We start from the raw sequence: 27,830 nt of genomic DNA on the forward strand, positions 1-27,830 counted from the left end.
TATTCAAATCCACACAAATTTGCTTTTAGGAGTAAGCACACATCCACATATCTGCATGATCTGTGAGATACCTGGTTACCAGACTAAACAGACACACTGAAGCTCCACGCTGACGTGCAGCTCAACACCACCCACTCATATGCGCTATAATTACTCCTCTTACTGATCACATGACATACACCAGCCCTCTATCCGCACCACAGGTGACACCCCAGCGACGATTTACTTTCAAAACACGACCAGGCCGCTCCGAGCACTCAGAGTGCTCGTGCACTATGTTAAGGAAACGCATTTAAAACAGAGCCCCTCCAGCTTTCTAGACTTCACTCCAGCTTTCTCGAAAAAGCAATCCGATTTTTCTCTGGGCAATTTACTTTCGATCTCTAAGGGAATAAGGTCCGGCTAACTGACCAAGCTATAAATTTGACCCTCGGAGGCTGCGCACTGCCTTCAGCGCAGCTCGCAACCAAACAGTTTTTGACCAGACCAGTGGGAAGTGAGCTAAACGGCAACAGAGCTGCTATTCGGCAGCGAGCGGGAGGACGCGCTGAACTCGCAAACCCGCCGCAGCCCACCAAGTTCAAGGACTGTGGCTTTCATTATGAGCTTCCAATAAATCTAGAAAATGCTTACGAGGAAGGACGTATCGATCTGGACACAGACTCTCATCAGCAAACACCTCCCTAATGTATTTACAGCCTCATGCATCTAAAAGCTGTTCCTTGCTGGGTCAGTGGCTGAGCCAAAGCGCACACACCCCGGGCAGGGCTGGGCTGCTCCGGTCCGCATCACATCCTGCAGTGACGCCACCTTGTGTTCAATCACTGTAGTCTGCTAGTTGACAAAAGATATGCCTCTACATTATGACTTTTAGATGGAAAAATAAATAACCCTTATTTGAAAGCCCAAGTCTGGCGTTTCCTCTGGAACGGGTCACCTTTATTAAGAGTTATAGTCGAGACAAAAAAAGCAAAACCATCCTCAAATCTCAAAGCAAGGCAATTATTCTTTACTCAGGTCTACTTATTAGATGGAGTCATAAGAGGATTCATTGTAAATTCTCACCACTATCCTCACCAGATTATGATATGAACAGTAAAAACAATGCAACATGGTCCTAAGAGTATACACTTGTTTTATCTTCTCAAGCATTTAAACCAACTGAATTTAAGAGACTTATTCATTCATCTTCAGTAAGCGCTTTATCCTGTCAGGGTAATGGTGGATTATCCCAGGAACTGGGTGAGAGACAGAACACAGGATGGGATGCCAGACATATTCACAAACTCATTCACACTTAGGGTCAGCAGAACCAAGCCGTCTGCCAGCATGTGTTTGGGAGGAAACCGGAGAACCTGGAGGAAACCCACGTGGAAGAACGTGAGCTCGATAATGAATCAGAGACCTTGGAGATGTGAACTGTGAGTTCGAGAACTTCACCTTTTTGCTTTCCGAAATGTTAACATCCACACATGACAGTAAAATCTTAACCACATCCACATGGATTTGTTTTAGACGTGGATAAAAATCTGCTTGGTAAGAACCACAAACTGCACTCACACACACACTAGGATGTCGCTGCACATTGTACCTTTAAGCTAATTAGTGTTGTGTTTTTTCGAAGATGAGCAAGGCCACCTACAGTAAACAGGATTATTATTGTTAATAATATTTCCTATCAGAAGAAAGGTACACCTTATTAATCCAAATCAGCAAGTGTAACTTTCACTCCTGTGCATGCAGAGAATAAAATGAGATGATATACGCACCCCTACTAATAGGAAAAGCAATATTCAACATTGTGCACTATCAGTTCGCTGGATTAGCAGTGCGATTTGCTGAATAAATTAGCAACTCTTGAATATGATTTCCGTCATTTTTATTTTTTTTTTTGGCAAACTGGTTTGAGCTGTTACTTGGCAGTAAACGTTTTGACTGAATTAATTTTGAATACTCATGCCAATGTTATACAACATACATAAATATTAACAGTGGGTCCCTGGACGGATGTCTGCTACACAAGGTGGGTTTCATCTGCAAATAAGTACAAATTAGAAGACAAAAAAACCACATACACAGGTAAAATAGTAGTGTTTATGAACAGCTGAGACATGGTTTCATTATTGTTAAGCACAGTGTATTAGTGGTAAATGGCTCTGGATAGATGAGTCACGTTACTCTACGAGTGTTCCCTCATGACTAGGGTTTGTATTTGTTTACGATTGTGGGGTTCAAACCTTCGTCTTTCGTTGCACACAAGTAGACAGATAACCACTTTTTAGCCTCATCTGACTAAATATTTTGATATGCGAGTAATTACACACATGTAGCTTTACACGCTTGTAGTTTATCTCATGGAGAAACAGGTTCTGTTGTGGCTGAAACTGCATTCAAGTTTGATTTACATGTTATGTGCTAGGCTTTGTACAAGCTTTGTGGGCTAATTAGCAAAGCAAGCTGACTACACTATCTACGTACACTCAGCAGAGGTACCAACGATCTCTGCTACTTCCTTCCCAAGCGTTATTTCACTGCGTAATGACTCTACATGCATTTAACGAAATGTCGTATGAGACAGGAAAAGATGAAACCACGGTTATAAGTTTTTCTTCCACTTCTGGGAACTACCTATAGGTAGGCACTAAAAATGATGAAAAATGTAAATGAAAGGTTGCTGGTCGCGTTGTCACTTGCTAGTGTGAATGTAGGGTTAGAATGCCACTGTGTATAGACAACAATGTCACAGCCAATACTGAACATTCCACTGAACAAGCTTTGTGCTTTGACCTTTAAACCATTTTATTACTACCACGCTTATTCAATTAGGATGAGAATTAATTGGCTGAACGTATAAAAACACTGGCTTGACTATGACTTCTAGTCCAGAACTGGGGTGTCACTGGAAATCTTGCAGTTCGATACATTATGCATGCGTACATGACCTTTTCATTTTATACGCCTCCTTGCCTCAGACAGCGAAGACGCGCTGGTGCAGGAGTATGAAACACATCACGGCTCTTTTGAGGATACACACGGTTGATGTCCAACACAGTGTTGAGGACACACAGCTAAGTAGCTCTCAGTCATCTGGTTACGAAGCTCCGGGAGATGGAATGGACGCCACGTCTGGATGGATTCTCCTGTCCTCAGAGACGCTTCGATCACTGTCACAGTTCAGTGTTGTCAGCTCCCATTGAGCCATTTAGCACAGCTCCATGCTGCCTATGCTTCTTCAGCAATCCAGGTCAAACTGAACTGAAGCTGAACGCAAAGAGAGCTTCTCAAAGAGGGCTTGAATTACAATAATGCATCAGAAATTGGGAATTTGAAGCCAAATGGTGCAGACGGTGTAGAGAAAAGAAAATAATAATTTTGATTCTTGAGCTGTTCATCTCCATGCTTGTTGCTTTCAATACACAGAACTACTGTGTGGTCTGAATGCAAACTTTCCCACCTCTAATAGTTTGCCCTTCTAAATTCTTCATAGAAAGCTATTATTGTGGCTTGGAGAATGTTCTGCCAAAATCACACACATTATTACTGCTGCAGAGACGATAAACATGAAGGCCAGAAGAGGGAGATGCCAACCAGGAGAGTGCAGAAGTGCATCATTTGACATTTCTCTAAGAGACAATCTTTCTGGTCAATTTGGCATTTCAACTCACTATCAGTGATGAAACAGCACCAGAGAGACAGAGCCAGACTAGCTGCAGCGGTGAAGCCGTGCACTTCGGTGTGATATAAAACTCGCGCATGCCTCCAACCTCGAACAGAACTTTACACATAACAGAGTGAGAAGTGTCATGGATCAAGTGCTGGTCAGGGTAAAGCTGTGAAATTTAATATGCCATTTGCAAACAGCAGTGCTCCCTCCAAAGTCAGGTGACCAGCTGATTAATAAAATAAGCAGGGAATATTTCTTTTTGAAGGGCCTGAATGAAGAACGAGAGCACTACTTTTCTATCATAACACAACATGGTAATGTTCAGGGTTAAGAGCCGTGTTACGACACAACACACTGCGGTGTGGAGAATTCATTTAAAAACCATTTCACTCAGGAATCTAGCACGAGGCTAGCTTACTCTACATTCCCTCCGAGTCCCTCTGCACCGTAAATATCAGCAATGAGGAATCTGAAGTGTTTAAAACAGCGAGACAATACTGGAGAGACAGAAAGACAAAAGAATAATGGCAAGAAAGACAGCATCAAAATAAAAAGCCAAGAAAAATGATGACAAGAAATACAGCAAAACAACAAGAAAGAAAAAAAAGCAAGAAAGAAGGCAAGAAATAGAGAACACAAGAAACAAAGGCACCAAGAAAAAGAAAGGCGACAAGAAAGACAGACGTCAAGAAAGACAGACAAAAAGACAGCAAGAAAGACAGCATCAAAACCAAACAACAAGAAAAAAAGATGGCAAGAAATACAGCAAAACAACAAGAAAGAAAAAAGTGAGAAAGATGGCAAGAAAGAGAGATGTCAAGAAAGACAAAAAGACAGCAAGAAAGAAAGAGACAAAGAAAGACAAAGACAAGAAAGAAAGAAATAGAAATATAGTAAAAAAAAAAAAAAAAGAAGAAAGTAGAAAATTCTTTTTCTCTTTCTTGAACATAAATAACAGAATCTGAGAGACATTTAAAGAGCAAGAGGAGTTTCGAGTCAGAAACTGTACCTGCAGTAATAAATAGAATAAATAAATAAACAGCTTTAATCAGAGCTGCTCGACTTTACAGGCATTAGAGGAAGATCACGCTGACCTTTTTTACTTTATTTCCCGAGGCAGAGGTTGTATAATTGGAAGCAAAGCGAATATATTTATTTCCTGCAGAAGCCAATAAATGTTAGCTAGTCTGAGAGTGGAAATGCTCGCTGACATCAGAGCTACAGAAACACAGAGCTGCAGGCGAGTAATCAGTGTTTGCAGCGCCTCGCTTCGGGGTCAGCTGTAGGATCTCGCTGTAGGATCATGTTTGTGTGACGAGCCGTCTCTCTGTAAGGTGTGATGTGATTAATTAAATTACAGTCCTGCTCAGATGACAATCTCTCAGACGAGCCAGCACTAAGAGAGACCCGATCCTCAGTGAGACAGTAACCCACACACACTAATTTTCGATTGAATTCTCCTTTCTGATTGGTCAGAAGGTGGCAGAGGTCCATATTAACATTTGTTCTAATTATAGAACATTATCGTTTCTATAGTAACAACTGACAGAGGAACTTGTATGGTGGATGTTCCACATAAACGGATTAAAAAACTCTGTTGATATGGTGAGGCTTTATGAAGTTTTCCATAGTGTTTATGGAAGGAGTCTCCAGTGTCAGTACTTCTTTAACAGACAGCATTAAGTTTTCTGAAGGTCTTTGGCAAGCTGTGCTTTTTTTTTTTGTGTGTCTTATTAACTTGAGACTCAAGGGAGAAAAAAAAATAAAAATAAAATAAAAAATAAAAAGAACACTGGTGCTACTATATCACAACAGGAACTTGTTCCACAACATTAATGGATAAAAAGTAAAAAGTATAACATGGCGTTCTTTAATCAATAAAAAATAATTCATTGTTGAAGACACACTGTGGTATAAGAGGAATAAAACACTTCGGGATGTACTTCGGGGTAGTAACGGTTACTGCTTCACCACACCACGCTGTTGTTGGTTATTTCCCTCCTAAAGCACAGCACATTGTGATTTATTCCTTTACTTAACAGCTGCCACTAGTAAAGGCCACTTAATCCAAGAGTTATGACTGCATGAGGTTTTAAAAAAAAAAAAAAAAAAAAAAAAAAAAAAAAAAAAAAAAAATTTAATATGAAGACTTGAGTGTAGGGATTTTTAAAAGGCTTTTAGGTCAAAGTGAAATCTGTTTTGGGGGATTCAGAGGCAATTATTCTTGGCTCAGGCTCTGACAGAAAAAAATGATTCATTTCTTTCCCTGGGCTATTCGTTAGAAGATTCAGGAGGAGACAATTATAGCTTTCTCAGAACCATCTCTTCCAGATTAGACGACTAAATTGTAGGAACAATACTAAGCAGGACTGGAGTGTTGAGAGAGAGAGAGAGAGAGATCTGTACGGCAACCGATGCGGGGTGTTTATTCATTGTGAGCACTGAACACACATCAGTCGCACACAAAGCATGATGGGAGAATGCGCCTCTGCGTCGACTTCATTTAATCCTCACCTTCAGACCTTCACACGGGGGAAAATGAGGTGACGACTGGAAAGCGACACAGAGGTAGGATTGAATAAAAAGTCGCTTTTCACCATCATCCATCATGTGCTTTTAGTTAAGGTGGAGATTATTTAAAAAGTAGGCCATGGAAGCGAGGTCTAGTTAAACGACGACAGGCGAGACATGACCCAGATAAGCTTCGGTGTGAAGGACGGCCCGTCTAGCAGCTTCAGATGATTTTTTTTTTTTTTAATGAGGTTTAAATCTGTTCGATGTTTGCAGACCATGTGTTAAAAAAAATAATAAATTCACCATAGCGTGTAAGTCTCAGGACAGGGCTGATGATGGAGTAACAAGAATAAGCCTAATAAAGACACAGTGATGACATCATGTGGCTCAGATCTTCACCTTGGCATACTCCAAGAAGGCTGGTTCTAAGTGAGCAGTGCAAAGCGGAGAGCCAACGAGCCGGAAAGAAAACAAAGGTCCAATCTATTCACCGCACACAGGGATATTCGAGGAGACATCCGCTGCAATCAGGCCTCCACGGAGGCTGGAAAAAGAAGAATGACCGACCAAATGGATATAAACCTACTCTCAGCTGGAACATCAATATTGAACATAGCCATCTTTCTTTATTTAACACGCGTCAAAAGAGCATTTTACAACTCAACTGTGCTGGATGGAATAACACCACAGCCTGTCAAATGATAGCAAGTCCTGAACAAACTCAAAATCTATAACTTTTGTAAACGGCATTTTCGGTTTGTAACCCCGGGTCGACGGTGAGACTGTACAGGAATCACTTAACCACTGGGCTTCATAAATCTCATTCACCAAGAATCAATTCCTAATCAATTCGACATCCCAAGGTCAGAAGGCTTTATCATTCCATTTTCAAATCTAATCTATTCCTATATGTATATCATTTATTCACACACACTGTCCAGCATGTGTTTATCGTACATGCTGTTATTAGTGTAACAAACGCCTAAAACATGTGCCAAACATATCAACTCTTTTTTTTTTTTTTTTATTCGACTACAGGCCAAAATACAGCAATAAACTCAGAGCCATAAATTCAGCTACTAACAAAATGTGCTAATGCTACATAATTTGTCATAAAATCCCGATTAAAGCCATTTCAGTTCCAGGCTTTACGACTACAAAATATGGAAAAAGGTCAAGGGGGTGAATACTTACGCAAAACAATTTATGGTACAACTGTAATTTGGGGAAATGGGGGTTCGTGGTAATGCACTGGAGTGTGTTCTTGTGTCTTGTGGCTGATGTATGATTCAAACCACATCAGATAAATGCAAATAAATGCACACTGGAGGGAGTAGAGCTGTTGTGTTATTGGGTACTAAGCTGTTTTTTTTAGTCTGACACACTTGACATTGGACTAAAGCGAGTCTGACACGCAAAATAAATTCTTTCAACAATCCTGAAACGAGACACAGTGATGGACTGAACTCATGTAGCAGATTCAGCAAACTGAAAGTTTATAGAGAGGAGAAAAACAGACAACATTAAAGCCAGACAAAGTCTTCTTACATAAACGCTGAAAGTTACTGCTTTTTCAGGATGTTTTTTTAGATGTTAACCGACATCCCGCATATACGACTCTACACACCGCATGAAGGTCATTTTGATAAATATGCAAAAAAAGGCCAAGGTGATGTACAGCAGACAGAGGAGCACGGAGCTCACTTAGCATTCAGCGCAGGAACAGAAGAGTGCTACATAACCTTCAGTTGGCTTCAGACAATCAAGTCGTTTTTTTTTTGGTTCAAGTTGTTGTTCCTCTGCTCACATGACATTTAAGCTTTAAAAAAATGCAGGGGCTCAAATCTTCCCTCTAAACAGGCATCAACTCGGGCTGAAATAACAGCAAGGTCAGAGCCGCCCGTGAAAATCCACATGCAAATACGCCCGTGTTTACAACGGTTTGCTAATGGATTCGTTAGGTACTCGGTAAAAGCATTGCACAAATAAACTGATTAGCGAACAAGGGGAGGGGAAAATTAATTACCATTAAGAAAAGAGCAGCAAGTGAAGAGACAAGAGCAGCAGTAGCAAGCCGATTATCACATGTTAACGCAGGGGGTGGGTGGGAGTGAGTACACGAGTGGAGGTGGAGGAAGAACGGAGCCGGAAGCACTGCGAGACGTTCTTCTTCCCCTCAAAAACACACTCCTGTCGAGGTGCGAAAGAAAACTGCAATTAACATCTGGAGCCCAACACACTGCCTGAGCCGAGACCGACATCACGGCCTCCAGAAGCGTAGCAGAGGGACTGTTAGGCACTGCAAATTCACAGTTTAGAAATATTAACTATGTGCAACGAGCATTCTGAGATTTCACACATCAACAGAGTTACGTCTACATTTACGTCCACACAGGAGTAGAGTGGTACCAATGAGACTGCGAGGAGAGACAGACTGAAACAGAGACCGACAGTCAGAATAAAAAGAGAGGGAGAGAGAGAAACCGACTGACAGATAGCGAGAGATAGAGGGAGAGAAAGAGAGACAGAGAAAACCAGAGAGAAACTGAGACAGTAAGAGAAAGATGGTGAGCAGACAGACACAGAGGAAGAGACTGAACAACAGACACAGATATAGACGGAGGAAGACAGAGAGAGAAACAGAATAACAGAAAAAGAGACAGACTGGCAGGGGGAGCAAAGAGACAGGCAGACAGAGACAGACTGATCAGACACACAGAGACAGTGACACACAGAAACAAAGAAACAGATGAACAAACAGAAAGCGCAAGAGACAGACAGTCAGAAAAAGAGGGAAACCAACTGACAGAGACAGACTGAACAACATTGACACACAGAGAGACAGAGAGAGAGAGAGAGAGACTGACCAATAAAGAGAGAGAAAGACAGAGAGTGAGTAAGAGACAGACAGGGACAAACAGAGAAAACAGAGAGAGAGAGAGAGACATTCATCACCTTGGTGTAAGTGTAATGAAGACTGCAATAGGATTTTTTTTTTTACCTCCTATCTGCCAACAAAGTCAAGAACTGAACATTGACAAATCAAAACCTGAAACCCCCAGCGTGAAAGCCTCAGGACGTATTAAATAAGCCTCGGGGGTAGTTACGCATTTGGAGGTTTTATGAACCTGATGTAAATGACGGCGGTCAGAGTGACTGCAGCAGGAATCTAGTCTAATTAAAGTCACCGGTGAGGACTGGGGGACAATTCAGGAGACAAACACTGAACTGAAGACTGCCTTCAACAAGCAGGTGATTCAACCCCGGAATCCTCCGGAACATCGGAATGCTCTCTGCTTCCTGCTCATACACACGAGCTGAAGCGCAACTGGACTCCAACACACACCAGCACAAAGCAGGTGGAAAGGAAACGTGTCAGTGTGAAGGGCCTGGGTGCGCAGCGGGACGCTCCTTCAAACCAGACTGAAACATCAATCACAGGGTCTGACCTGAGGCGAAGTGGAGGACAACATGAGAGGCATGGAAACAGACGAGGGGAAGCAGGGAGGAGTGTGTGAGGAGCTAAGCTAGGAATCCAGACTAAACCAGATATTACTCATGGATCAGCAGTGTGTGTGTGTGAAACCAAACTTACAATTATAACCATTAAAAAAAAAAAAAAAGTTTGGAATAAAACCCATTCTCCAAATCTCAGAGAGAAACTCCAGACTGCTGGCAATCTCATATCAGCTGAAAAATAAAGACCACGCATCAACCTACACGGCTACGAAGACCAGTGGACAACTCTCGGAAAGAGTTAGCAAGCTGGCTACATTCCATCAGGGACCAAACATCTTGTAAAGCTGCAACAGTTGGTCTGGAAAAAAATCTTTTAAACTGGAGTATGAATACTGAACATCTTTCCAAAGCAGCAAAGCAACTTCTCCTCTTCCATGCGATTAAAGCCACTCGGAGAAACATGACCTTTCCGTTTTTATTATACACCGAACTGACATCCTTCTCAGGACCCGTCCTCGGAGATCTCCACGTGCACAAGCTACGTCTGAAGATGCGGGGCATGTTTTGGCTGGCAGGGTAAAAACAGAGACTATCAGGAATGTCGGAATGTCAGAAGCATGTGTCCAGGGTCAGCGGGGAAGCAGCAGATGTAGATGTTAGCCTTCAAGTGGAAGAAATGAAAATGTCAGTAGCTTTAACGTGTCGAATCGTATTAGCTGCTGCCTGCTGTGTACGTGCATCGTTCTGAGGCTGGAGATTTCGAAATGAATTATTAATAAAGTGAGGCAGAAAATTACCAGGTGTGAAGTTTATTAAAAAAAAAAAAAAAAAAAAAAAAAAAAAAAAAAAAAAACAACAATGAAAAAAGATACTGGATTGGATTTACAGTAGAAGTGAAAAACACAAAGCTGGGTAATATTGTGTTCTCTGTGGCACGTCAGTGTGGCGATGGGTTTGGATCCAACTCTAACGAGATGTAATGCTGTAAAAGCTTAAATAAATCGGATACATTCGGTTCTGAAACCTGATTGGCTGAGCCATGATCTGGCTGTATCAGTATAAATCTTCAATATACACAAAACCTGTGAGCGCATGACCATAAACGAATTCTGTATTAACGTGCCAAGCTGAAAACTGTTACACTTGAGTCTGTTCTGTCCTTAAATACTTAGTTTTGCAATGCTGCTTAGTAACAGAAGATTACTGCAAGCATTATTAATAATAACTTAAAGCCTGTACTGACAACTGGATTTAATTGTATTGTTTTTGACTTGCAGTTTTATAAATGCTGAAGCACACTCGTAATTTCTTTTCGCGGCTAATTTCTTCGTTTTATAACTTTGATCATGAGCCTGATCATGTTTTAGTCGGATACAGAGCTGGAGCTAAAGCTCACGGGGGAAAGGCAGGTTTGGAACCTCTGGTTATACAACAGGTCATCTCCGTGAAACAACGGGCCGCAGCACTGATCCGCTGATTAATTACCTGCTGCTTCTGAACCGGCCGAATCCTGCGCTTGAGAAACGCACCGTGCCAAGATGAGACTCGGGCAAATAAAGGCTAATGAAGGCTATTAGGATTCGCAGCACACACCTCTTTCTTGCTTTTCTTACTTTATCTGAGCCAGCCCAAAAAAGAAAAGTTAATTAAAGCACTACGTTTAAAACGTTTAGAAAGGGGGTTTGGCCCTCAACATGGTCATGATGTAAGGTTCTGCTCTGAACGAGCCACTGAGCCAACTGTTTAAGATTATTGCTGTTTCTCAAACTAACGTACCATTAGCACAATCAGCGACGAGATCCACACAAGCTTTAAACTCATCACCATCCACACTGACAGGAACACTACATTACTGATCTGACTGCTGCCAGTCGATTTAATTCCTGCAACCAGAACCTGGGCTACACTTGTGTTCACGTAGGGCTGGTCGATACGACAAAAATATCCCGATACTCCAACACATTTCTACGGTACACCATATGCATCATGATGTAAATGGCTGCTCTCAAAGCAGTACAGCAGACCAGTGTAAACACTGTGTGATGATTTAAAACAATTCTGTGTTGGAAAAAAAATACAAACAAAATAATTTAACACTAACATGAGGAAAAAAGAGTCAATAAGTAGAACTCGACACCAACAGCGGGGACATGGACACCTCCGCCTCCAACACCTCTAGTCCTTCCAGCGCATCAAAAACCCTTAAAATACACTGCAAACTATTTCAGACATTTCACCCTGTCTGCATCAATTCCAAAACTCTATCATGAGATATCATGCTAACAAGAAACTTGGACAGATGGCAGGATGGACAGACAGACACACACAACCCACTGAGTGGGAGTATAAAACTACATAAATAAATAAAATTGATAAAGGTTAAGTTAATGTTTATATGACTTACTTTATTTTTTTTTTTTAGTTTTTTTTTGGAAGAAAAATTCTCCTTTTAATTTTTTTTTTTTAAATATTAATATAAAATTAAATACAGAAATTTCTTAAATTAAATGTTGCTTATTTTTAGTACTTAAATAATTTTTGTTTTATATATATATATATATATATATATATATATATATATATATATATATATATATATATATTTATTTTTTTAAATAATTATTTAAATAATCATTTAAATCTTAAATAATTTTTGTTTTAAATAATTAAAGGGCAATTTTTGTTATATATATATATATATATATATATATAAGATTTAAATAATTATTTAAATAATTATTTAAAAAAATATTTAGATTTAAAATTTTAGATTTATTATTAGATTTAAAAAATTATTTAAATAATTTTTGCTTTATATATATATATATATATATATATATATATATATATATATATATATATATATATATAAAAATAAAAGAAATTTCTGTATTTAATTTTATATTAATGTTTAAAAAGAGAATTTTTCTTCCAGTCATTTGAAAAAAATAAACTAAAAAAAAAAAAAAATTAAGTCATATAAACCCCCACCACAAACCCTAGAAACGCCGGCTCTACATTAACGAATACAGTTTACACATGAAGTCAAGTGCAAACACTGTTGTCAGAGAACTATAACCATTACTCGACATTAAAAGTGCTACGTGCTCTCTGAGCATTATGGGATATTAAAATAGCATTGTAACAAGAACTCATGTACTTAGCTGTTAGCGTCTCGTCTAAGCACATTACTCTGTCTTATGAAGATGCATTAGCAGTAGTTCTAAAAGATGGGGTCTAAAAGCAAGCACTCGTTAGGCTTTGTTCTGATCTGGTGTGACTGAGGAGAACTAGCTGGGGGCTGAGAATTGGCAATAATTACTTTCATTTGGAAAGAACAAGGGCAATAAATAAATAAATAAATAAAAAAATAAACAAACACCACCATGACTATGAAGACAGATATCTGGACTCGGATGAACAGATGGTTCCAGACTCTCGTTCTTGACCTTCATCGGTTTTCATATTTACAAACATGCATACAACAGGGAAAGCTGAAATTCTTATCTTTACTCGCATTTGCTCAAAAACAAAAACAGCCAATAACCAGAAACTCAGAGTAAGAGACTGAAATGGCTGAAAGTCTAGGAAGAACACTACCTGAACATGAAATCTAGCAGGATTTGGCTGTAGGGCTGGACGCTATATCATCAGCATTGTGATAAATTATGTCACAGTTCTCTGTTCTGAGATATTGCTGTTATCTTGATATGTATTTATACATTTTTTTTTAATAATTATAAACTGATTGGATGCAGCTGATGTTAAGTGTGTAGTTAACCTTCAAAATTGTAAAGATGTTCATTTTTACACATTTTCATATTTTTTTATTCCATTTCACTGTTGCATGTTTTTAATAAATATATATTTTTTAATTTTATATTTAATTATAATCATCTAATTCATACAGGTTTTTTTTTTTTTTTAAATATTGTGATACATATGTATTGTAGAACTGTTTTTGAGAATGTCGATATGATATGTGTGGCACATCAGCCCTCCCCGGCTGGGCACAGCACTCATGCCCTGTTTGTGAGGCTTCATCTGGACTCTGTGGCATCTGGCGCCGCTGGCACGTGACGCGGCTGCCTGCGGCATGCTCACGGCGCCCTCGTGGTTACCGGGCCGTTTGGGCCGTTATGGACACAGACAAAGCTTTGCTATTTTTATTCAGTGTCTTAAAATTTTAAAACAACGTCTTCTTATAAAGGTGACCTGATCAGATATTTATTCCACAAGGATGTCATTAGGAAAAAAAAAACTTGTGATTGTATACAGCATGTGCAACAAAGCTCTTATTCCAGATAATTTCCGTGCCCATCATAAATATTTACAAAAAAAAAAAAAAAAAAAAAAAAAAAAAACAGGTCCAGAGTGCCCGACTTTCTCCATGTGTGAGTAATACATTGTGCACTTCTGGGAAAGACAGCTTCATTATAGCTAACAAGATTGGCCAGTGACTCCTCAAAGCAGAGAGAGAGAGAGAGAGAGAGAGAGAGAGAGAGAGAGAGAGAAGGGTGAGAAAGAAAGATGGAGACAAATAAAGAGAACAAGCATGAAGTCTATGCAGCGGCGCAGCCCGAGCTGTGACTCAAGGCCTGTACGCTTTAAGCAGTCTGACTAATGCATCTCTCCACATCGAAAATAGCCACTTCACTATGCCAGCAAACTCAAAACTGAAGCACTAAATTTGACATTTAGAATAATAATAATAATAAAAAATAAAAAATAAAAAAAAAACGCTCTACTGCTGGAGACTCCAGCATACCAAGTTCTTCAGCACTAGGCCATTAAAACAAGTCGGGACACTGGTTTCTTAAATTGTGGGGGTGCCAATAGTTTTACTTTATTTTATTTATTTATTTATTTTTAAACAGCATTCATCGTTCCTTCTACAATGCAAACTCGCTGCGAGGCAACTGCCCAGTTGGCTTCTAAATGTGCTCACTTAGCAAAAGTCTCTCAAACAATGAGGGGAAAAAAGAAAAAGAAGAAGAAAAGAAAAAAAAAAAAACTGTGAGGCAAGCAAAAGGCGTTATCCTGTCTAAGCCAAGCCTGTGGTTAAAGTAAATGTATAGTTTATTCAGTATTCATGTTTTGGCTACATTTGTGAGGTCTATCCTCACTCCGCTAGGCTTATTATCCGTTTCAGATTTAACCTCAGGGCTAAAGCTTACAGAGTAAACACAAACATGGAGCATAATGCTACACTGAATAAACTGTGACTGTGCAAAGAAGTGTACAAATGTTTGAGAAAGGAAAAAAGAAAAAAAAGTGTACAAAATGTACAGTAAAAGCTTCAAGATGAATAAATAAATATGTAGGTCAGTCAGTCAATCAGTCAGTCAGTGAATCAGTTAATGAATCAGTCAGTGAGTGAGTGAATCAATCAGTCAGTAGTAAGTCACAAATTACAGAAGTCAGTCGGTAAGTAATTCAGTCAGTCGGTGAGTCAGTGAGGGAGTAAGTCACTTAGTCAGCAAATCGGACACACAAATAAATTTAAAAAATAATTTAAAATAAAATCAAGTGCATCAGCAAATATCAAAAAACCCTACAGCCTTCGTAAACCCTGCAAAATAAGCTAGCAGAATGTTCGAATTATACTCCATTACACTCCAGACTTTTCCTAACCACTCTTAAGCCACTGAGACGGTATGAGGAAGGTCCCTACAGTCGCACCTCTAATCTCCAGCGGGGAGAGAAAAAAAAAAGCTCCTAGATGAATTTATAACCCTGATCATTTAGCACAGAGGCAGCTGAATTTCGTTTCTGCTTCTACAAGATTTTATCATTAGTCAGTGCCCTGCAAGTTCTATTAGACTTCGTACAGATACACAACGCACTATTAATCATTCACAGTCCATAAAGCTGTACAGCCCTCGCAGTATAAAGCAGGGTGCGAATGTTATTAGTTATAAAAAGATGAAAATAGGTCAATGAGTCGAAGCAAAATCTAAAATCTTATTGGGATTTTCATTATTTTGCACTAGACTGTTTAAAAATATGGGCTGTTTTTGGAAAGTGATTAAGGGGAAAAAAGGCTATGAAACAGGCTTGCCCACACACACACACACACACACACACACACACACACACACACACACACACACACACACACACACACACACACACACACTCCACTGAGCCAAATGGATGCTGGAAGGTCCACAGGCGAGACTGAGAGCCACATCGTGACCCTGGTCACCACTAGCGAGCAGCTAAAGCCGCGTCGTATCGTCTTCTCTTCATGAGCAGAGAAAATGGCTCTGCTGAAGGAGAAATCCCATCTTGGCAATGAGCACTGCTTGCATTTATCCATGTCTAAATGAATAAAGTGGAGGGCAAGCGGCGACGACGCCAGTCATCTGTATTCATCAGCGACGATTCTTGAGGGACACATGGCTTCATGTCAATCATCAAATCTCACACACTCCAAGGACAATTAATTATTCTACATTTTTAATGAGAACATGACTGGGTTATCGGGCGAAACCCATCGGCTCGCGACGCCAAAACCTTGATAAGTCACATACTGGTGACTCATATGGTTTCCGGCAATGAATCTGAGACGATTTCTCGTTTTCAAGACAAATTAATATCACAGCACTGGCAAGCGGACAGTTTAACAAACCTCATCTGTTAATGTGATGTGACATGCACGTAACATTTCCTCCTCGTGAATTCAAATTCCATCACTGCCAATGCTGGGCCATTAAACAAGGCTTCTGAGAGTCAAACGCTGACCTCGGGGTGGTATAAATAAATAAATAAATAAATAAATAAATAAATACTTCCATTCCATGCAAAAATGTTTTAGCTGTTTAAAATGTTTTCTGAAGTAAGGGACAGAAACAGCAATTAGTGCTCTTTTTTTTTTGTTTTTTTTTCCATTTTACTTTAGAGGGTAAATTTTTCACGAAGGAACATTTCGACATGGACAATACTGCAATTACGGATAAATTTAGAGCCATGTAACAGGATTTTCATCTCTCCTCTCCTGTACAACAAACCGGGAAAAGCAGGATGCTAGTGAACCCTTTTCAATGCCTAAAGCATATTATCAATCCTCTCAAATAAATAAAATTTAATTCTCCACAGCGAGCTCTCTCTCTCTCCTCCTCAGACAGTGTCAGACAGCCGGTTTCTTGGTGTCCATGCTGGCGAGCTAAAAGTGTTACAGTAATGACAGAGGCAGCGACGGGAGCTTAGGGCGCAGGTTTGGAGTCACACGCAACCTGCAATAAACCATCTGGGATGTGTCAGAGAGAGCTGCTGCTGCAGTGGTGAGCAAAGCCAAGGACCACAGCTGTCTCATCTCTCTCACACACACACACACACAAACACGCGCGCGCACACACACACACACACACACACACACACACACACACACACACACACGCAGACAGACACTCACACACGGGCCAATTCACAGACTGGCAGATGCAGACAGAGAGAAAGAGAGAGAGAGAGAGGAAGAGAGAGACACACACGGCAGCACGTGTTTTATCAGAGTCTTTCAGCACCAGCAGGGTGAGATGGCACACCGCTTCACTCGCCAACACACTCGTCCACATGTTGAGATAAATAGATGTTGTCACGTGGAAGCTTGCTGAAGAAAGCAAGACAGCGTGCAGAAAACGTCTATTCTCTTGCACTCTTGTTGTCTGGCATCAAAACAGACGCGGCTCCGGCAGCAAACAACGAAAAGAGGCCCAGTGAGTGAACGAGTGCGACACGACCTCGCCCTCTCCCTGTCCGCTGACTGCTTTCATTATTCAATTAGTTTATTTCATATCAATTAGAGGAGACTGGGGACCACCGAGGGGTCAGATAGCACAAGCAATTTCCTCGTCACATGACGGCAGGCAGACGGTTACAGCACGAGTGACGGTCTCCCGGAGAGCATCACCAAACACCAAACAAAACGACTTCAGATGGAAATTCTGATTAAAAATGGCTTCAGGAGTACACGGGGATGGAGACTCACACTCCTGTGATCTACACACACACACTGTAGATGGAAACATCATGTAAAAGCCCAATAAAACCCTGTGCACTGAAATGGAGCGTTACACAGAGCGTCCGTTTTTATGAGAATGTTGAAAACGTCACAAGGCTACCAGTCGCAATAAAATCTTGTGTGAGCTGTAAAAATCGGCTTAAAGATAAAGGGATGATGAGATCGACTGAAATAAACTGTGTGTGCTGACATTCAGAAAGAGCTGGTTATAGCTATATCCATGTTAAAAGCGAAAATGTTGGAAAACTCCATTTAACATCAACGTTACTATGACAACAAGCTAGAAAGCAAAAAATATCCTTATTTTCCTGTTTTCCATCATGGACGAGAAGGAAAGATATGCTCATAGTAACTAATAGCCTGTCAGTCAAATAAGCCTCTCCTGTAGTAAATCACATCACGTGGACCTTTGCCTAACCTTGAACTTGACATGATCAGCATAAGAGAAGGTGTTACATATAAACTGCAGTTTAAATGTACTGTGATTGTGCAGAAAGAAGTGAGGGATGAAGTAGAGACAGAAGAGGAATATGAAAAGGAGGAGAGTACATACGTTGCCCATGTACTCGGACAGCAGGTCCTGCAGCGCCTGACGCACGGAGTTGCACTCGGCCACGATGCGCTCGCGGCGGTCGTCACGTGTGCAGGACGAGTCGGCCATGAGCGCGGCGCCGCTGATGATGCTCTCCAAGCGCTCCTCCAGTGACGGACGGAAGCGCTCCTCGCTGAAGTTCAGGGGGTCCACGATGATCTGCTTCTGTAGGGGGAAGAAAAGAAAAAAAAAAAAAAAAGAGTGAATAAAGAAAAGACAGAGTTTAATAAGAAATCTAAGAGCACTTTCGAATAAAAAGCAAAACTGCAATACTTCTAGTTTGTTGGCACTGCATGTACAGTCAGGTCCATAAGTATTTGGACAGTGACACAATTTTCCAATTTTCAATTCAATTCAACACCTGGAATCAACTCCAGACCTTTTATCTCCTTAATTTGTCATGAAATAAGGAGAAAACAGGTCAGACCCGGCCATGAAACTGCTTATCAGTCAACTGTCCAATTACTTTTGAGCCTGTGAAAATGGAGGGACTCTTTAAAAAAAATTAAATAAAATAAAAATGGCTGTAATTCCTCAACAGTTACTGCAATATTTTTGTTAAAGCCCTTGAATTAAAGCTCAAAGTCAACACTTCAATTGCATCTTGATTGCTTCATTTCAGATCCACAGTGGTGGAGTACAGAGGCACAATAACCAAAAGTGTGTCACTGTCCAGATACTTTTGGACCTGACTGTAAAAAGCAAAAATAAAATGCTGGGTGAGACGTGTGTGGGGATGAAACCGCACTCATAAAACTTTCATTGGTCAGAAAAATGATGAAAATCGGTTAAGCATACTGTTGCCACGTGCGATCACAGATCACAATGATCACCTGAGCACGGAGAACACACAGTCGGCACTTTATCAATGTAGTGCAATTTTGCAGAGAATTGTCTTACACTTTGTCATAAGTCTCAGTTTAGCAGCTCAGATATACAAAAGGAAAGAAAAAAAACCCTGCAAAAACACTTTCTCGCTGCAATCAAACTAGTCAGCGCGTCTCACTCGGACGCTCTCAGACCGAACATTTTGTTCCACACCTGAGTGAGATTTGTGTTCTCACCTGCATAAAGCACCACAGAGAGGCGGGGAAAACATCAGGGTTGAGTTCAAACAGACTAAACGCTAAAACAAGCTTGCTTCTTCAGGGTGATTTCACACTTGGCTCTTGTTGGTAGAATTAGACGTTTACAGAAGGATGAGATTACCGCGATTAACGACGTCGATTGAAGAACATGGATACGTGTCTATTTAAGGAAAAGATTTTGAGTGATAAATTCACACTGATTAGCTGCGTTTACCCTCACAGCTCGCGCAAAGCAACAATTTGCAAAACCAAATAGTTCCATTTAAAAACAACCTGCCCTGACCCAGTTCCAATCCCAGGACTGCCGCAGAGCTCAGTGAACCCTTAAGCAGCACCTTCACTGCGTGAGCCTCACTTCACTCGGCTCTGTGCTTGGACTGCAAGTCACTTTGAATAAAATTCCCTGCCAAACGAATAAATGTACATGTAAATGACTCATGGTGCATTTCTTCAGGGAGAAAGCATCGTGTTTAGATGTGCCAAACGCTGGACGAGAGAGGGTAGAGTTTGACAGTTAAATGGTCTCGTTATTTCTGCGGGGAGCCGCGAGGGTCAGGAAGAGTGTGGGTGGCTCCAAAAAAAAAAAAAAAAAAAAAAGGAGATTAAAAAAAACGTATCATATTCGCTGTCTTTGTTAACTTGATGAATCAACAGTTTAGGAAATGATGGTGCTTTTCAATCAGGGTCTGCTTTTAGGAAACCTCCTGTATCTCCACATACACACTCACACACATACACACACACACTTAAAACATTCAGGATGATGTCTAGTTATTAAGTGAGAAGGAATAACACACTGTGTTGTGCTGTTATTGAAAAATAATCAACAACAAGGGGATGTGATGAGGCGGAGTTTCTGTGACCACCCAGAAATTGATTATTTTCCAACGACTGCATGTCCTGTAATGTTTCATTCCTCTTACACCACAGCAATTTGCCAGCGATTACATTTTTTTTTTTATTTAAAGAATGGCCATGTTTTTCATCCCATTATAGTTGCATATAAAGCTGTGGAACAGCCGTGAAATTACATTATTCGTTACAGCAGCTAGAAACGGTCTTTTAACTTTTCATGATGCTAAGAAACCGGAAATCATAAACTCCTCTGTCCTGAAGACTGTTACAAAGCGCTGACACTGGAGACGCTTTCCATAAACTGCAAATAAATGTCTCCTTAGTGAAAACTTCACCATGCAACTAATATATGTTTAAATGTCAGTATATTGGTGATTCCCTCAAGATAATCAGGGTCACGGCTACTATTCAGAGCAAGAAAAACCCAAACTATTTGAACTGATGCATAAGAAAAATGCTGGAGGTTTATCTTTCCTCTCTTCATTTGTTTCCTGTGATGGTGGATGACATTTTCAGTTCCAAGCGGCTTCAGCGCTGCTTCATAAACATGTTTGGCTTTTCTACAGCAAAGGGCACGACAAAGTTGAGCAGAAATGCATACTGACTGAGCATTAGAGACTAATAAATAAATAAAAACGTATAAGTCCAGCTAGCAGGAGCCTTAAAAACCAAACGCAAATCACTAGGCTGCCCTCGTTTCACCTCTTTAGCTGGTGTGTCACGTCGCAACGGTTTTGCTCGATTATAAATAATGATCACTATGCCCAAGTACATTATAGAATAATAATCATCATCATCATCATCATCATCTCCTAAGTCATTTAATACGAAACATTAGAGTAGCTCCGCTACATTTTTTACATAATGATTCAAAACTGACATGTTTTAATCACATACTATATTCTGATCATTTATTTTAACTGTACTTTAAAGAAAACACTCATTTCTGAAGAATAAACTTCCTCTTTGTGCTTCTGAATTAGCAGTGAGGCAGCAGTAGAGCCATCACCTTAAAAAAAAAAAAAAAAGAGCGTGCAGCCCCGCGTTGCCATGGCAACAGGCCTCCCTTTCGGTGACTCATTCGCAAAGTTGCTTCGGCTGGAAATTAGGCAGTGAGAAGCGAGGTGGAAAATGTGCGCGTGCGTGTGTATGTGTGTGTGTGCGTGTGTGTGAGCTGTTTCTGCATGGTCACCAGGAAATTACAGATACACACATTCCCCTCCTAATATTCTGTCATTCTCATGCAGAAACACACACGTATACACACACTTTGCCATCTGGCAGGATAGCTATGAGAAATCAAGCCTCTGCTCCGTGTGTGTGTGTGTGTGTGTGTGTGTGTGTGTGTGTGTTCACACTTCCCACTCAATGACTTTTCAAGGACCTTTGGGTGTCAATAAGAGCGCAGAGAGCCTGTCTCTTCATCTCCAACACACACACTCACACTCTCTCTCTCACTCTCTCTCTCTCTCTCTCTCACACACACACACACACACACACACACACACACACACACACACACACACACACACCCCTCCCTCAGAGGTTTTCTGTAGCAGCTGTAACCGTCTGATGAAGATCGCTGAACATGTCGGATGAACACACAGCCATGTGCACGCCGGTAAAGTAAATCTCACTACCTCTGATCTGAATGGAGCAGACTTCGACTTGGAGAGCGTATTTTTGCGAGTGAGACGTCTCACTCGGCGTTCTGCTGCAGGACGAGGTAAAGACCTCACCTCTCTCACCTCCACCCTAAACTGACAGGTGTAGAATGTGGATCAGACTGATTCACTCCTGGAGGACGAGGCACACGAGCAAAACTACTGGAGTCTGAGCCGAGGAGGAGGAAGAGGGACTCGCGATCTGTGGCAGCTCTTAACCAAACCGAGACCACAACTGATAAGCGCGAGTGGGGGAAGACAGGAAGAGTGAAAAGTGGGGAAGACAGTGGAAGAAAGGAACAGGGAGACAGAAAGAGGGGAAGAGCACACAAGGGGGACAGACGATAAGAAGAAAGAAACAGGAAGATGGAGAAAAGGAGAAATTTAGGAAGAGAACGAGAGAATAAAGACAAAAGGTGGATCTGTGTGGAAAGTGGAGAATGGAAAAGGGAATTGAAATAAAAAGAGAGAGAAGAGGAAAAAAGGAAGGAGGAAGAGCTAGTTCAGAGAGAGCAATAAAGACAGAAGAGTGAGAAAAAGAAACAGTGGGAGAGACGAAATGAGAAGGAGAGGAAGAAGGTGGAGAAAGATGTAGAAGGGATTGGAAGACAGACAGAAGAAGACAGAAGAGGATGCGAGACAATGAGAGAGAGAGAGAGAGACAGACAGACAGACAGTGAGAGAGACAGACACAGAGAGAAAGACAGAGAGCGAGAAAGAGAGCCAAAAAGAGATAGAAAGAGGGAGACACAAAGAGAGACAGAAATAGAGAGAGAGAGATGGTGAAAGATAGAAAGAGGTAGAGACAGAGAGAGAGACAGAAATAGAGAGAGAGAGAGAGATGGTGAAAGATAGAAAGAGGTAGAGACAGAGAGAGAGACAGAAATAGAGACAGAGAGAGAGAGAGAGAGAGAGACAGAAATAGAGACAGAGAGAGAGAGAGATGGTGAAAGATAGAAAGAGGTAGAGAGAGAGAGAGAGACAGAAATAGAGACAGAGAGAGAGAGAGAGAGAGAGAGACAGAAATAGAGACAGAGAGAGAGAGAGAGAGAGAGACAGAAATAGAGAGAGAGAGAGAGAGAGAGAGAGAGAGGGTGAGAGCCTCACAGCTCTGCTCTGACTGTTACTGAATCCCACACTCACACTGAATCTTACAGAGTTTGGTTGCTGGCAATCAATGTTCAGTTCAGACTGTAGTCAGAAGAGAAGACGGACACGGACACACAGACACACACACACGTTCACGCGCACACGCACGCACTCCTCGGCTCGGCAGTGGATGATGAAGTGCGTCTCCTTGTGAGCTTGTGAGGCGAGTGTGAGAGAGAAAGTGTGTTCATTACAGGAGTACTGTGGGTGGAGCAGATCTCTGGAAAGTTTCACTGCAATCATCATCTCCATTCACTCACTTCCTCTTACAGACTCCTCCTAATTCACCACAGAAAGGCACAAACACACCACTAAGGGGATAAATACAGCTCCTCTAATCAAGTCTTGGTGACCTGCGTGCAGATAAAGAGACAGCTTTTTTTTTTTTTTTTTAAATGTGGAATTTGATATTGCTGTGCAAAGAAAAGATGAAAAGACGAAAAAGATTAAAAACGGCATATTTAATAAATGTAAATTGAAGAAAACGATTATATATGAAGGCATTTCTGTGATACATGATATGCATCACAATGTGTAGGTTTGGTAACAAACTCCCAGTGAAACAGTACTACATTAAAAAAAAAAAAAAAAAGTTAGATAATTTATATATAGGCATTAATTAAAAGTAGCACTGAAGGAGTAAAAATTAATTGTTCACTTTTAATCTTAAAAGTTTTTATTAAAACGTTTACTTTTTTGGTGAAGACAGTAGGACATTTAATATCAAATCAGCGGCTTCCAAAAACTAAGACTGTTAATAAATAAATTAATAGTTAATAATAAATAAATAAATAAATTATTTTAAAAAGTTATTACGACACCCATGATATCGTAAAAAGTGTATTGTAATGTAATGCATCACATTATTGATATTTCATCATCATATCCCTCTTTCTTACTGAAGTTTCTAATCCAACTTGTTTTTTATAGTCATTTTCATTCAATATGTTTTAAAAATAACAAATTAAAAGAAAAATTCTAAGAGCTGAAACAGTCACAGTCTCGTGCTTAACAGATTTGCCACTGTAACTGAAAACAAGCTGCAGTTAAAGTGTTTTTTCAGTGTGTAAATTGCTATGCGAGGTGTTTACATAATAACTGTGCTATTGTATTTAAAAGAAAAAAACACATCTACAGAGGCTGCCTTCGTGATATTCTCAGAGATTTCTGCAGGAGAAATGACAGAGACGCAGCTCCTTTCACTACTCAACACTTCACTTCACGGTGAAAAAAGGCGTGACAGCTTGGAGATTTGGGAACCCACTCAATCTACGTGACGATAAGTGATTAAAACGCTGCTTTAAGAGCCGCTAGCTACGACGCAGCACGCCAAATTCAACTGATCTCGACTAGGACTGAGGCTCTAAACCGTCCGATAGCGCCAATAAAACACAGACGTGAACGAGTGAAAGATTTCTGTGGAGATCGAAAGCACTGGCGGCAGAGGGTCACTTCTTCATGGACGGCCATCATTAGCGGACGTAGTTTCTGTTGTGCTCTGATCCAGCTTTTATACCTCGCCCAGAACAGTATGGAGGAAAACAAGGTCAGAGTAAAGCAGGTCCAACCACTGAACACACCACGAGAGAGAGAGAGAGAGAGATAGATAGATAGAGAGACTTGCAGTAAGAAAAAAAAAAAAAGAAATATCGATCAGGATGGCGAAAAGCATGATGTTCACCTCACGTACAATTAACCACTATATCAACTCATTAAATCTAGCTAGTCAAGAATGCATCATTCCAGAACCAGGCTAATTCCTGTAAATTACTGAAGATTCATCACTGCACACATGAAGCCTAGTCTAAATTAAATTAATCACATTAAATCAGAGTTTTTTCTGCCAGGGGAAAAAAACAGGGCGCTTATACGTTTTTCGTCTCCACCATCCACCTGAAAGGAACTTAGATTAGGTTTTTGAATCTAGTGAAACATCTTTCAGCCTCTTTCGACTCTGGAGGAGTTGCGAGATGATTATTACCTGCAGCAGGCATAATTTTGTTCAATTAAAAGTTGCAGTGTGGATCTCTGAATAATATCATCCTCCAACCTCTGGAACAACCTGACTGAGAAATACTGTTCCATCATAGCGCTGCTGAATTCTCAGTTCTGACTGATCATCACACACACACACACACACACACACACACACACACACACACACAGGTGAGTTATGCAGAGTAAACATGGTCAGAGGAGTGACCACTTGAAGCACAAGAGAAGAAAAGCAGGGAAGGACATTTCTTTTCTGAGTGACTAACCCACTCAAATTCCTGGACATAGTTGGGCTTTTTAAGTTTTTTTTTTTTTATTATTATAAAGTCATCCAGGTCATAATGAGGGTCTCATTCTTACCTAATCTTGGAAAATTCATGAAAGAGTAGTGAAGGACTGATCAAGGCCATGTGAGTCAAACTGAATAACGATGTAGGAGGTTTGCACTAAAATCATCCACTAGACAAAAATAAACGCCTGAGAGAAGAAAACTGCGCTTTCCAATTCCTAAATTCTCATCAGTTTCCACCCATAAAGCCGCTGCAACCAATCACAACACAGTTACTGCCCCAGGGCCTTTCTCAAGATTTCTGGAATGATGCACAGCTTGTTGTCTGGTGCTGAAAGTCATCAGATGTGAAATGTATTTGATAAAGATGAGTGAAAACAATAAACAAACTGTTCACATGCTTGCGCCATCATGAATGAAGACCGCTGTCACTCGAGAGTAGAGGTGGGGGAAATCATCTCTGCACGATGCACCGTGATCAATCTCTCCATTAATCCGTTTTCAAATCAAAATATGCAAAACGAAAAAACAAGCTTTCTTCTTTTTCTATTTTACTTCAACAAATAAACATGAACTGTTTCATATAAAATAAGCATTCAGATCCTCTGTCGGCTTTTCCTCATTTTCCATTCCTAACAGAAAAATCAGAAATATTAAAAACTTTATCCTCACGCACCCAGGTCACCAGCAGGGGGCGATACGAGAGTTTCTGAACAGGGATGACACTTGGGAGATAAATCTGGCTCAAATCGGTGTAGAGAAACCGTCGGCCACGAGAGTAAGACAGAAAAAGAAAAATGCTGTACTTTATAAATTCACTGCCAAGGAAACAGATGGATTTTCAGAATACAAGGTGTTACATTCTCGTGAACAAAACTACGGATTGAACGGGTGATACACGGATTCTGATGCTTTTTTTTCCCCGAAAGATTCTGCACCGATGCAAGAAACCTAAAAATCGATGATTAAAAACAATTCTCAGACTACTTAACTTTTATCTTTTTTTTTTTTTTTTTTAATTTGGCCAGACAATGCGTTTACTTTCAAAAGGTTTAGAGAGGAAAAGACGTCATCGGAGAAGGCACGTAGGAACTGACGTTTGTAGCAAGCACCACGTTTTGAAAAACAAATAATAATAATAATAATAATAATAATCTCACTTTTGGGAATTCTTTGGGGTTTCTGAGGCTGGTAGTTTAAAAAAAAAAAAGAAAGAAAAGAAAAGAAAAAGAAAAAGCTTGCAATTCACCAAGATTAAATATTTTGTCATATGAGAAGTCACATCAGGCGTTTTCCTCTGGGGCGAGCGTTAGCAGGAGAAACGGTTGTGATTTTCTGGAGATAGAACCCCTGACCAGGCATTCGTACCAAACTCTGATAGGGCAATAAAAGATAACGAAATCTAGTGCAACATTTTTCACTACAGCTCTGCACCTTACCCAGTTATAGAAAAGCAAGGCTTTAGCTTTCTCCTACACACCTCGGAGCAGAGGTACAACACCCCAGCGTTTTCACCACGGCCACACCGACGCTCGTTCCCGTCTTTCCTTCTTTCAATCCCATCCTAACATGTTCACCCCAGCGGGTTCACGCCAATTCACACATCCAGACCCTGATGTCATGCTAATCTCACATCGTCGTCACATGCCTGGGTTTAAATAGCAGGACTTTCCTCACCTTTCAACATGAGATCACGATGGCTTGCAGAAATGCCAACACTGCTCACAGGCAGAAATAAATAAATAAATAAATTTAAAAAAAAACCCTAGCACATATCCAGTGACGATCAAATCCAAAGTGAGCGCTGATCACTCACAAGAAATCTGCTCAATTTGCTTTTCCTGATCAATGAGACGACAGCACCGCTTTCTTGATTTCTACTTTCTTGGTTTTTTTTTAATAATTACAAACTCTCTAGAAGCTGCTGATGTGATGTTAAAACTTTGTATTTAATCAGATTGTAAAACGTAAAAATTTTACACATTTTACTCCTCCTTCTCAGTTTTTTCTTAATTACATTATTTTTAAATATATATAAAAAAATTAAACAAATGTATTTTTGTAGACGGTAAGTAAAGTACCCAAGTTTTTACTGTTTTGCTGTTAATAAATCTGCATGTCGTGTATAATAGAATGATATCGTGATATGATATTTTTGTTATCCGTGAAAATCTTTGAAAGTAACTGCTACCAGAAGTAGTGCACGTCTTTCATGCGGCTCCTGTATCGCCATGGCAACAGGTCACAATGAGTAAGCAGCTAAAGCATAGATGTTCCTGTGAGGAAGTTCACTTCCTGTATCTGTAAGGAATCAGGCCAGTGACTAAACGAATTCCTGTCGAGCATTCGATGAGAGCATGCTTTTGGCATCTAAAGCTAAAAGCAAGGCAGGAAGTGAGCTTGAAGACTCGGGGGTTCGAGACTGCACCAGACTCATCCTGGCCCTCGTCAGGGGGTCGTTATCCCCTCCAGAGACACGCTGAGTGCCGCCTGAGAACGAGGCCTAAAACAGACGCCACACACACACACGGGTGATTA

The 27,830-nt window shown here is 40.5% G+C and overlaps 1 protein-coding gene across 1 annotated transcript in view; it reads right to left on the minus strand.

The window, feature by feature from the left end:
* ctnna1 (catenin (cadherin-associated protein), alpha 1) overlaps window positions 1–27,830 on the minus strand; it is a 128,103-nt gene that overhangs the window by 70,162 nt on the left and 30,111 nt on the right. Inside the window, exon 7 of the mRNA XM_053237137.1 lies at window positions 18,214–18,417. Within this exon, the coding sequence (XP_053093112.1) occupies window positions 18,214–18,417 (204 nt within the window). The remainder of the gene's footprint in view (window positions 1–18,213; window positions 18,418–27,830) is intronic.

The sequence above is a fragment of the Pangasianodon hypophthalmus genome, chromosome 9, assembly GCF_027358585.1.
Source record: "Pangasianodon hypophthalmus isolate fPanHyp1 chromosome 9, fPanHyp1.pri, whole genome shotgun sequence".
Classification (NCBI taxonomy): domain Eukaryota; kingdom Metazoa; phylum Chordata; class Actinopteri; order Siluriformes; family Pangasiidae; genus Pangasianodon; species Pangasianodon hypophthalmus.